The following is a 12,046-nucleotide window of genomic DNA, read 5'->3' on the forward strand; positions in this document are numbered from 1 at the left end:
TGCAGGTAAAGTTCAGCTCCACACACCCAAAGACGGTTAGTCGATTGTCACACTTTGATAGGTCATTATTTCCGAACCGTTGATATTTGCTAGAGCTGCGCGCAGAACTATCCTATTGTTGTTAACATCCAATACAGCACTCAAATACATAAGAGATCAGCAATTAGAACAATATCACGCTTACCTGTTATTGCAACAATAATAACAATAGAAACGAAGGTAGCTGTCAACAGCGATAAAGCCTCTGTGAACCTCCGACCAAACTTGTTGCCCAGGAAATGCGCTGCGAAATGCGCCGGGGCATCGACGACACCTTGAGCTATGAAGGCCAGGAACGGATTACCGCCAAGGTTCCCGACGTTAAACCGAATGCAGCTCGTGGTCAGGATGCATACGCACCTGTGGAAATAGGATGACACATGAGCCATCAGAAACATTCGAGTTCGAACGATGACTGAAAATAAGTGGTTTCCGCTCCGAAAACATGTATTTCATATTAGATTTTTTTGATATCGAAATGTGAACCCACACATGAATCTACCACTCTATGGGAGGTATCGGAACTCAGATCTCACATCACCTGAGGCGTAAAGCAGTGACAGTAAGGCTACTACGAAGCTGGATATTGTCGAAACTTCTTTGTTTTACAAGCCTTAAATTTCAAAATTTTTAGTGTGCTTGTATGGATTTAATATCTGAAGTCGAGTAGCTGTCGCAACAATATTCATACGATTATAAACTTCGCAAAGTACTTTTTCATTCTCTATGCTTAATAGTCCTTCAAACCGAGCAGCGTAACCAGAGCGCTAGGTTTCTAGCGGCAACACGCAGTAGCACGCTATCTCATATTAGGGTAATTTCACCTTGTCACCTAGTGACTGCATGCAGACTCATGTTATCAGTATGTTGTTGGATTATTTGTCATTATTTTCGGATTTCCGCCGTTCCTTAGTTGCTTCAAAATTCATGCAGATATATTCCGTCTTTGCAACTAAATGAAAGGCAGATTGTTTTTTGCCATACGCTTGTCGCTTCTTCAGTGGCCTGTAATACATGTGTCTTTACGTAGTAATTACAAATATGTTAATATGTTACGGTTTCTCAAGTAGCTCTCTTGTTTTTCAAGTTAGAAACAACTTTTACAGCACAAATTTCTTGAGGTTAAGTTATCGTTTCGTGTTACATATATAATGTTGTTAGTTCATGTGTGACAGGCTCGAAATGTGTTTACTTCGTGTTCAATTGGTTCAAATGGCTCTGAGCATTATGGGACTTAACATCTGAGGTCATCAGTCCCCTAGATCTTAGAACTACTTAAACCTAACTAACATCTAAGGACATCACACACATCCATGCCCGAGGCCAGATTCGAACCTACGACCGTAGCGGTTGCGCTGTTCCAGACTGAAGCGCCTAGAACCGCTCGGTCACAGTGGCTGGCTTACTTCTTGTCCAGACTCCAGAAGACCGGTTTTTGGCGTTTTCTCGCCCACATTTATCGTAACACGTCACTTGCAAGTTTCATTGTGTGTTACATGTGTGTGGTTAAAGTGTGCAGTGTTGCAAACTGTCGCTGTGTGTTTATCTTTCGTCTTTTGTTTGTGTTGTCTATGTGTGGATAGAAAGTTGTTCATTTGTTGTGTGCTTGTGTTTTTCGATTTACTTCTTGTTTTACAAGAAAGTACAAACACCAATCACCACAAATTCCACCTAAAACTAATAAATCTCGCAGACAGAGAATTAATAGCAAAAGAAACACAACTACGGGAAGAAAGGGTTCTCTGCAATCTCGCTACGAAGACAAACAACCACTACATAGAAAATCTGATAGAATCAAAATGCAACCTTGTAGAGGAAGAGAAACAAGAATACAGCACAATAAATGTTGGGCTAACAAGAGAACTAGTGAAGGAGGAAATAAGTATAATCACCAGATCAAAGAAAGAGCAAAATAGGAAACTTCAAAAAGAAAAGAACACGACTAGGGAATTAAAAGAAAAACTGCACTCTAATAACATCATAATTACAAGAGCTGATCTGAGAAACAGCTCAGTACTGATCAATAAAGAACAATGTATGTAAAAAGCCAAAGATTTCATCTTCAAAGGGAACAGCGCAATGTTGACGAATAAAGAACAATAAAGAGAAAGATTTCATCTCCTCTAACAACATTTCAAAAGCGAAATCTGATGCTATAGCATGAATCCAACTACCTCAAAGACATCAGCCATAGACTGCTAGACAAGCAAAAACAGTATATAGCACAGAAGAACCCGAGAGCGCCACTTGGAAGACAACCCAAAGACCTCAATCCCCTTATTCCATCGAGGCATGTTACAAATTTCATGAATGCACCGTCATACCATGTGGTGAAACATATCAATATAATCATGACACAACACTATGAAATGTAGAATAGCAGGACAGTGAAAAACAGTAAGAATCTCATTACACATATAAAAGACTTACATATTCCACAAAGAGCGTCACTCAACATAGAAAACATGTACACCTCCACAGTAAAACGGACTGAAAATCTACTGACATGCAACATACTACCTGCAGACAATATTAGAGAAATAACGAAAACCCTTAAATTAATCACATCTCAAAATCACTTCGAGACTGAAAAGGAATTTTTCTCACAAAAAAGCCTTCCAATCGGATCCCCAATATCAGAAACACTGCCAAACGTATTCATCAACCATATAGAAAGCATAATCTATGATGCAATCATCATAAATAAAGGAAACAAAATTGTCTGCTGGTACAAATATGTGGATGATGTAATCTGTATGGTAGATGAACCACCAGAGATAACAGATAAGCTGCGTATAGACGAAAACAAATACATAAAAAAATTGAATTAACCATTGGAAAAGAAATACGAAAGAAAATACATGTCTTGGATATAACGGTAAAGTGAGATAGAAATAAAGACACATTTGACATCTCTAGGAACCCAATAGCCACTGACACAAATTATTATACATGCCACGTCTAAACAACCACAAAATAAAAAATTAGTGACCCTGTGACATATGTTACACAGACTAAATAGTATTCCACCCAGCAAAGAAAAATATGAAAAAGAAATACAGACAGCACGACTCATAGCCACAAACAATGGTTATAACAACTATAAAGTACGAAGTCTCAATCATAAAATCAAAACATATCCAAAGAAAAATCAAAACAAGTAGAGAACATGATACTGACAGAACCCCACAAACAATACAGAAACCACAGCATACATAGAAACACAAAACAGTAACATAACATGAATAACGGAAAGAAATGTTACACTTTAATATATAAACACAAATCAATACACAGAGCAGCAAACGTACAAGAGAAAAGAAGGATTATACATTGCTTACAGAACAAGAAGCCCACTCCAGTCACACCTACAAATAGCTACAGAAAAAGTAGATATATACCAAGGAGCAAGTATACACCAATCTCAAGAATATAAATCAGTGTATCGGGGAATGACAGGCAGGAATTTACAACTAGGTATTCAGAACATACAACAAGCTGGAAGTATGAAAATAGAATATTCTACCGTCGCTGAACGCCTGATCAAACATGGACGTGAACCATCCAGCATAGAACAAGTGAAAATTATTGAGGTGAACAGTTGCAACAATGAACTCATGACATTACAGGAAAGCATTCATATACAAAGAGTACTTTCAATGAAAAAGAATGTAATTAATGAGCAAATCAACATAAGCAATAACTCACGGATGATGTTAGGCACGAACACAATAATGAGCAGATAACTAAAACACAACCAGACTAAATAATTAATTAATCCCTTCTCTCACGCTTTCTCTCTCCCTCTCTTTCTTTCTCTCTCTCTTTCTCTCTCTCTCTCTCTCTCTCTCTCTCATACACACACACACACACACATACGCACAAAGAGTAAAAACAGATACAACAAATGAACACATATAAAACCGCACATGGGCATACAAATGCAAACAAAAGACGAAAGATAGACAAACAATGATAGTTGAAAAGATTACATACTTTAAACGCACTCAAATTCAATTTACAGTGAAAAGTTCGAGTGAAGTGTTGTAATAAATGTGGGTGATAAAACGCCGGAAACCGGTCATTTGGAGTATGGAGACCGAGTAAGCATAGCTCCAGGACGACACACATGAACTAACAACATTGGGCTCAGTAATGTAACACTGAAAGGTAATAAACCTCACGAAACTTGTACTGCAAAAGTTATTTCTAATCTGAAAAGCAAGAGTGTGACGCGAGCAAAGTACCATATTAAATAATTGTAATTAACTCATGAAAAGAAACATGTATTACAGGCCGCTGCAGATACTTAATAAACAAAATGCGTAACACAAAAACCAAACTGCCACTCATGTAGTTGAAATGACGGAAGCCGGCCGCTGTGACTGGGCGGTTCTAGGCGCTTCAGTCCGGAACTGTTCTGCTGCTACGGTCGCAAGGTCGAATCCTCCTTGAGCATGGATGTGTGTGATGTCCTTAGGTCAGTTAGGTTTAAGTAGTTCTAAGTCTAGGGGTATGATAACCTCAGATGTTAAGTCCCATAGTGCTTAGAGCCATTTGAACCATTTTTGAAATGACGGAACATTACTCCGTGAGAGTTTGACAATTTTTTGAAATTTGTGAAGCTATCTGTTTGGTGATCTTGTTCTGCTACCTCTTCATGGGTGTCGTATCGTATTTGTGTGAAGACAAAGCAATATAAAACTGTGCCCATATCATCTGTTTATTTCGACAATCCCCGCACAAAATATAGCCTCTTGTGTGGAATACATTGCACCGTTGAAAACGCACTATTCTCAAGAAATAGAAACATAGTGAGTAAATAATCCAGATCAGGTAGCAACCTCATTTTTCATTAAGAGGTTATCTGCATTGGCCTACTTCAGAGCAGTAACAATGGAAAATTCTATAAACGGCCTCTGGAAAAATGGACTCTTCTCACGTAATAGTCATATACATAGAGTCTGATATGCAAGATGCAGAGAACTAAGTTGTATCTAGCCAGCTCCCAAAATCATAAAGCCTTATCAAGAGTCACCGGATCTAGAAAAATCACTACGTACTGAATCTGTTGCGTAGCTAACCTCATATACACATGGAGAACATTTCAAATAGTTGAACAAAATGATGAAAGTTGTAGCGGGATCGAAAGAGACTGAAGCGAAAATTTTATTCTTGGAAAGGAAAAAGAGAAAGACTCAGGAAACAATCTTCCAGTTATTCGTAGTCTGATACATATTTGAGGACAGAGCTTCAGATGTGCAATATGAAGAAGAATCCAATGAATGCACATTCTGGAGTGGTTCTTTTCTTTGAAGACTAACATAGAGAAATGAACACAGTCCATGGAATGCTGTTCTTGAGCTCCCGAAGAATGTCAGCTTGAAAGTGAGCTTTTTTTTCCCCTTACTGCAGTTCTTTTTCACAACAAAGGCAAAAAATGTTGGAAGGGCAGTAAGGAAGACAATATTATTAGTTTAGGGTGCACCTGTTCTTCGTTTGATCGATATTAAATGTTTTCTCTGACTGTCTCATATTAGGACACAATTTCAATTTCTTTTCAGACTGGCTTGTTTGAGCTTTTTTCAAAATTTAGTTGTATTAAGTGGCAGGTAGTACATGTTCAATAAATAAAATGTAAAGTATAATTAATTCACGTAATTTCCAATTAACAAACATAAAGTTGCATGTGGTCTGCCGTTGTCATGCTCAAGGAGACGGTGCTCCATGTGTGGACGAAGTCTTCGAAATCGAAACTCTATTACAACACGCTGTTGTCGCGCACGACGTAATTACCAAGCTACACACAATATTTTGGCGCCTTCTAACACCAGGGGGATGCAAAGATGCAGAAATGAAGAGTAAAGATGTAGAATGTTCGTGACGGTTGTTTTATTTAAAAATCTGTAAGATTTTTGACACAAAAATTCTGAGGCATTACCTTTCAGCATGCCCTGGTATAGTTAGATTGACAGATTCAAGAGTGATATAACGATGGGGCTCGTTATACTTGTCACAGAAGACAAATGAAGTAACAGTAAGTACGTTCTATATGAATGCTGCAGAATCCGCAACTGTGAAACATTATACGTATGTTGAAGGGGGATCACTATTGCTGTCAGCTGCAGCGGGACATTTAGCGGAATCAGCGGCGAGGAGCGAAAATGTGTACCGGACCGGAACTCGAACCCGGGATCTCCTACTTTCTAGGCAGGTGCGGTAACCTCTGCGCCATTCGGGACAAAGCGTTGTCGCAACTGCACCGACTACACATTTTCGCTCGTCGCCGCTGATTCCGCTCAATTTCACGCTGCAGCTGACAGCAGTGATCTCTCTTGAATTTACATATAAGTAGCACTCTGTCCACAATAAACAGCTATCGAATTACAAGTACTTTAGAAGGTAAATATTTTGTTAATAATATTATGAATATGCCAACCATAATTTCAAAACCGAACAGAAATTATTTTTTTTATCTGTTGTTCGTCAGAAAATAAAATGAACCACTGAAGATGGTGAAACTTCTCCAATCATGTACAGATGTAAACTGTTCGTTCAAGACGGAATCGTTTCTCCATAGGGAAATCATTCACGCTGTGAAATGACTGAGCGTACTTGAAACAAGTTAATTTATCAACTGTAGAAAACCAAGTTGGACTTTTTTGGTGAAATGGTGATTCACTCTACCCACCTGCCGAAGATCAGTATGAGAGTGTTCCTGAACAGGCTCCTGTTGGTGACGAGGCTCAGCACTCCCATCTTGGGCGACCGCCGCTTCGTAATCGTGTTGAGCATAGCGAGCGTGTCGTCAGGAATGGGCTTCTCGTTGGTTTCGGCGATCCTGGTGACGACGCGGAGCGCCTTCTTCGTGTGCCCTTTATTTAGCAGCCAGCGTGGAGACTCCGGCAGAAAGCTACGACATTTGAGGCGCTTAATGTAATTTAATTTATGAGAATACGAGCATTTGTAGTGGGTTGTTACAGAAGAATACTGAAGATCAGATGGGCAGATCGAGTGACTAATGAACAAATACTGCATCGAAATGGGAAGAAAGGACCTTCAGGGCACAATTTGACTAAAATAATGGGTGGGTTGGTAGGACAAACACTGAGGAATTAAGAAAACGTTGATTTGGCAACTAAGAGAAGTGTTGGGGGTAAAAACTCTAGAAGCAAACAAACGTTTTACTGCAGTAAGACGATTCTTGTGGCTCTAAGTCGCATTAGTAATGAAGACATTAACAGTGTTGTACAGAACAGACTAGCGTGGTGTGTTGCAGCAAACAAGTCCTCAGACTGAAGGCCAAAACGTCAATAGTGCAACGTTATTTAATTAAATAAAATCTTTTGGATACTTAGTAAAATTATTCTGATTTATGTGGAATACACTGAATGATGGCAAGTGCACGCAAAACTAGATACGTAATTCTAATTATCGTGTAGCGTGTTGCAACTGCAAGTGGTTTGCTGTCAGCAAACTTTATACGAACTGATTGGGCAATGCAACTTCCAGTACCAATAAAGAAATACAGTCACAGCAAAAATCATTCAGCCCCTTAGGCAATGAATCTTCTGGCTCTGTTCAAAACTGATAGCCTTGGTCCCTGTGCACATAACAATAAATTAAATTGTCTTACCTCTGAAGCTGCAACGGTGGAACACGATATACTCTGGACCCACGTAAAAAAAAAAAAAAAAGAAAATGCTAGCTACAGACTCAGCAGTGCGAAAATCTGGCCATGCACATGGAATTCTTTTGGCTTATAAATGAAAACATTTTATAAAAATCCAACTTGTTTGAAAAACATATGACCTACACAGGGAGGTGATACTGATTATGGTGAAATACTAACACTGATTGTTTTTTTGGAAAAATTACATTTCAAGTTAAGTTTGTCTTTTCAGAAACATTTGACAACTGAAGTCAGATTGGTTAGAATAATATATTATATTTACTAACTGATTCACGAACAATGAGATTTATGCAGCAAGTATTATCTAACCTCACTAAACCAGCATAAATGCAAATCATCAGATTACATATAGCTCTGTTACCAAGTCTTAGAAACATTACAAAAGTGAAATATCTGACTAACCTTTTTATCAGATCAGTTTACGTACATTCTGGGGTTACTCAACAACTGACAATTATCAGCCAACTCATCTGTACCAACGTGCTGGCAAAACGAAAATCATAATTATTTAATGTCTTTACTTTGCTTGTGAGATGACTGCTGCTTAAATGTTCTCGTAGTTCCTATATTAATCTAACACTTGGTGGCTTCACGGAGTACATCACAAAAACTGCCTCCTCCATCGTCTTTCGCTAACAGACAGCTACTTACGACTGTGCGCCTAGCACTCTCTTACTCTAACACTACTATCTCAGACCAGAAGCAGTATTTTTGGCTCTGCCGTCATGCACAGTCAGCGATCCGCTTTATAAAACCTATGAGAGACATACATCGTCTATGAAATCATAGTCCATTTTCGTTTACGTTAATATTATTATCATATTCGGGTGTCAAATAGAGGTGCAACCCAGTAGACTCTTTTTAGTGTATACACTATGTGATCCAAAGCATACGGACCCCCCGAAAACATACGTTTTTCATATTAGGTGCGCTGTGCTGCCTACCTACTGCCAGGTACTCCATATCAGCGACCTCAGTAGTCATTAGACACCGTGAGAGAACAGAATGGGGCACTCCGCAGAATTTACGGACTTCGAACGTGGTCAGGTGACCGGGTGTCAATTGTGTCATACGTCTGTACACGAGATTTCCACAATCCTAAACAACCCTAGGTCCGCTGTTTCCGATGTGACAGTGAGGTGGAAACGTGAGGGGACACGTACAGCACAAAAGCGTACAGGCCGACCTCGTCTGTTGACTAACAAGGACCGTCGATAGTTGAAGAGGGTCAAAATGTGTAATAGGCAAACATCTATCCACACCATCACACAGGAATCCCGAACTGCATCAGTATCCACTGCAAGTACTATGACAGTTAGGCGGGAAGTGAGAAAACTTGGATTTCAGGGTCTAGCGGCTGCTCATAAGCCACACATCACGCCGATAAAAGCCAAACGACGCCTTGCTTGATGTAAGGAGCGTAAACATTGGACGATTGAAGAGTGGAAAAACGTGTGGAGTGGCGAATCACGGAACACAATGTGGCGATCCGATGGTAGAGGGTGTGGGTATGGCGAATGCCCTGTTAACGTCATCTGCCGGCGTGTGTAGTGCCTAAAGTAAATTTAGGAGGCGGTGTTGTTACAGTGTGGTCGTGTTTTTCATGGAGGGGGCTTGCAACCTTCGTTGTTTTGCGTGGCACTAATACAGCACAGGCCTACACTGATGTTTTAAGCACCGTCTTGCTTCCCGCTGTTGAAGAGCAATTAGGGAATGGCGATTGCATCTTTCAACACGATTGAGCACCTTTTCATAATGCATGGCTTGTGGCGGAGTGGTTACACGACAATAACATCCCTCTAATGGACTGGCCTGCACGGAGTCCTGATCTGAATCCTATAGAACACTTTTGGGATGTTTTGGGACGCCGACTTCGTGCCAGGCCTCACCGACCAACATCGATACCTCTCCTCAGTGCAGCACTCCGTGAAGAATGGGCTGCCGTTCCCCTAAAAACCTTCCAGTATCTGATTGAACGTATGTCTGCGAGAGTGGAAGCTGTCATCAAGGCTGAGGGTGGGTCAACACAATATTTAATTCCAGCAATACCGATGGAGGGCGCCACGAACTTGTAAGTCATTTTCAGCCAGGTGTCCAGATATTTTTGATCATACAGCGTATCTGTAAAAGACTTGTACCCCGTCCTAGCGTTCCTACAGCTATTACGGTAGTGAGAGGGTACTGCACTTCGCTGTTTAATTACAACCGACAGTTACGGTTAGAGCGGCAGTCAACAACAGCACAAGCGCCACATAGTTCACGAACCTCAACGCCCTCACCTTCAGAACTAGTTACCCCACAAGCTCCTATCCACTGCCCGATAGGTACCACGACATCCCTTTATCTACCATTCATAATACGATGATCACTAGACGTATACATAACCCCCGTCCATAATTCGAAGGAGTACATCGTTGTTCCACAGATAAAAGACTAGAATTCCTCTTAGAAAATGAATATATATGAGAATCCCGTCAAGCAGATGACGTCATTCTGCCAATATAAGTTATAATTCCAAGCGACGTCACCCGTCTAATGACAAGCTTGAAGGCCACTATAAAGGAGACAGACTTCGTTCCAGGCAAAAAGCCAACGAATAACGAAGAAGATGCCGATTATCTCGGAATTCTCGAATTTTGACTCCGATTTGACGAGGTAGAATGGCGTTTGCAGTTGACCAGTATCTAGTACATCAGCATCGAAATATAATAAAATGAATAGCATGTATTTCAGGTTAGAAGAAAAAATAGCGTTGCCTAATCCAAACTAGATTTTATTCGATGGATTACACAACAAGCGGAAAATTTTGGTAGAAAGTTATTATTGTCGTGGCCATAGACATCGATTGCTAGTGTCTAAAGCCAGTAATTTGCTATCGTTTCACAAAAATAACAATTTAGTTTATTTACTTTCTAAGTAAAGGCAAAACGTGTGCGCTAGAAGTGATCTCTAGTGGTCCGTCAAGTGAATGCTGTTGATATGGCAGCTGGCAGTTGGCAACGTACCGTACCAAATGACTGATTTACTTTTATTCAGTAATAATTAGTCTGAAGATTTGTTTCGTCGAATGTAGATAAATTCAAATCGTTTTTTGTCTTCTATGATCTATATTTGACGGTAGACATGGACATATCTGTAAACTTAACTGCAGTACATGATATATCAGATGTATCATGCAATTATGAAGGCTCCTGACGGTTTTTACTGCCGATATCTCCTTAACTGGCGGTTAATTTTAACGAATCGTTCCTAGAGTGACGTGTCTGCGATAAATTTTCAACACATCGTTTCCTTGAAACGGCACATTGTCGCAATGCTTGCTAGCTACATTACGAAAACAAAGAAGAACTGACGACAAAACCGAGTAACCCGTTTCCAAACTTACCATTCACCAACTGCTGTCGAGTTTCATGTTCGCATCAAGTTTTATGGGAGACACGTCATTCTGATCTCGCTTCCCAGTAACCTTAAGGTAACTCTAGCGTCTCCTGACATGTTAAATGAAAAAAAAAGAAAAAAAAGGAAGTATGACGACAGTTATTTGAATTTCGGTTTTAGGTATACTACTGTCGGAAATGAAGAAGTTAAGTAAATGACAGAACAAAGAAAAGCTTTCACTAAACATGCTGTAATGCCTGCAAAAGCTCTTCATTCTTCTAACACAGTTGCCTGCAGTGTATCAAAGAGCAAGAAATATCAGACCATAGCGGAAGACCTTATTTTAGCAGCCAATGTGTGCAATTATTTACTACGATAACTGAGCTCAACAGTCATGCAACTGAAAAATTTTTCTTTCCAGACAACATTACAGCTCGTAGAATACTCGGTAAGGCTAACGACATTAATGATCAGTTGGCTGAAAAACTCAAAGGTCATGGTGATTTCGCTACAGATAACCAAAGAAGATGTGTACCTAATTTGTTACGAGCGGGTTAGACAAGGCAACAAATGTCATGAGGATTTTTTTTTCTGCAGGAAAATTGCTCTTGGAACAAAAGCAACAGAGCTCTTCCAAACACTACATCTACATCTACATCTACATCTCTACCCTGCGAGTTATGTGAAGCGCATGGCAGAGGGCATTATACACTCCTGGAAATGGAAAAAAGAACACATTGACACCGGTGTGTCAGACCCACCATACTTGCTCCGGACACTGCGAGAGGGCTGTACAAGCAATGATCACACGCACGGCACAGCGGACACACCAGGAACCGCGGTGTTGGCCGTCAAATGGCGCTAGCTGCGCAGCATTTGTGCACCGCCGCCGTCAGTGTCAGCCAGTTTGCCGTAGCATACGGAGCTCCATCGCAG

The 12,046-nt window shown here is 40.2% G+C and overlaps 1 protein-coding gene across 1 annotated transcript in view; it reads right to left on the reverse strand.

The window, feature by feature from the left end:
- The window catches only part of LOC126251806 (solute carrier family 22 member 7-like), an 85,566-nt gene that overhangs the window by 15,414 nt on the left and 58,106 nt on the right, over nucleotides 1–12,046 (reverse strand). The window contains exons 6-7 of the mRNA XM_049952450.1: nucleotides 6,731–6,952; nucleotides 185–399 (exon numbers count right to left, since the gene is read on the reverse strand). Coding sequence (XP_049808407.1) covers nucleotides 185–399; nucleotides 6,731–6,952 — 437 coding nt within the window. The remainder of the gene's footprint in view (nucleotides 1–184; nucleotides 400–6,730; nucleotides 6,953–12,046) is intronic.

This window comes from Schistocerca nitens, chromosome 4 (assembly GCF_023898315.1).
Source record: "Schistocerca nitens isolate TAMUIC-IGC-003100 chromosome 4, iqSchNite1.1, whole genome shotgun sequence".
In the NCBI taxonomy this organism is placed as follows: Eukaryota; Metazoa; Arthropoda; class Insecta; order Orthoptera; family Acrididae; genus Schistocerca; species Schistocerca nitens.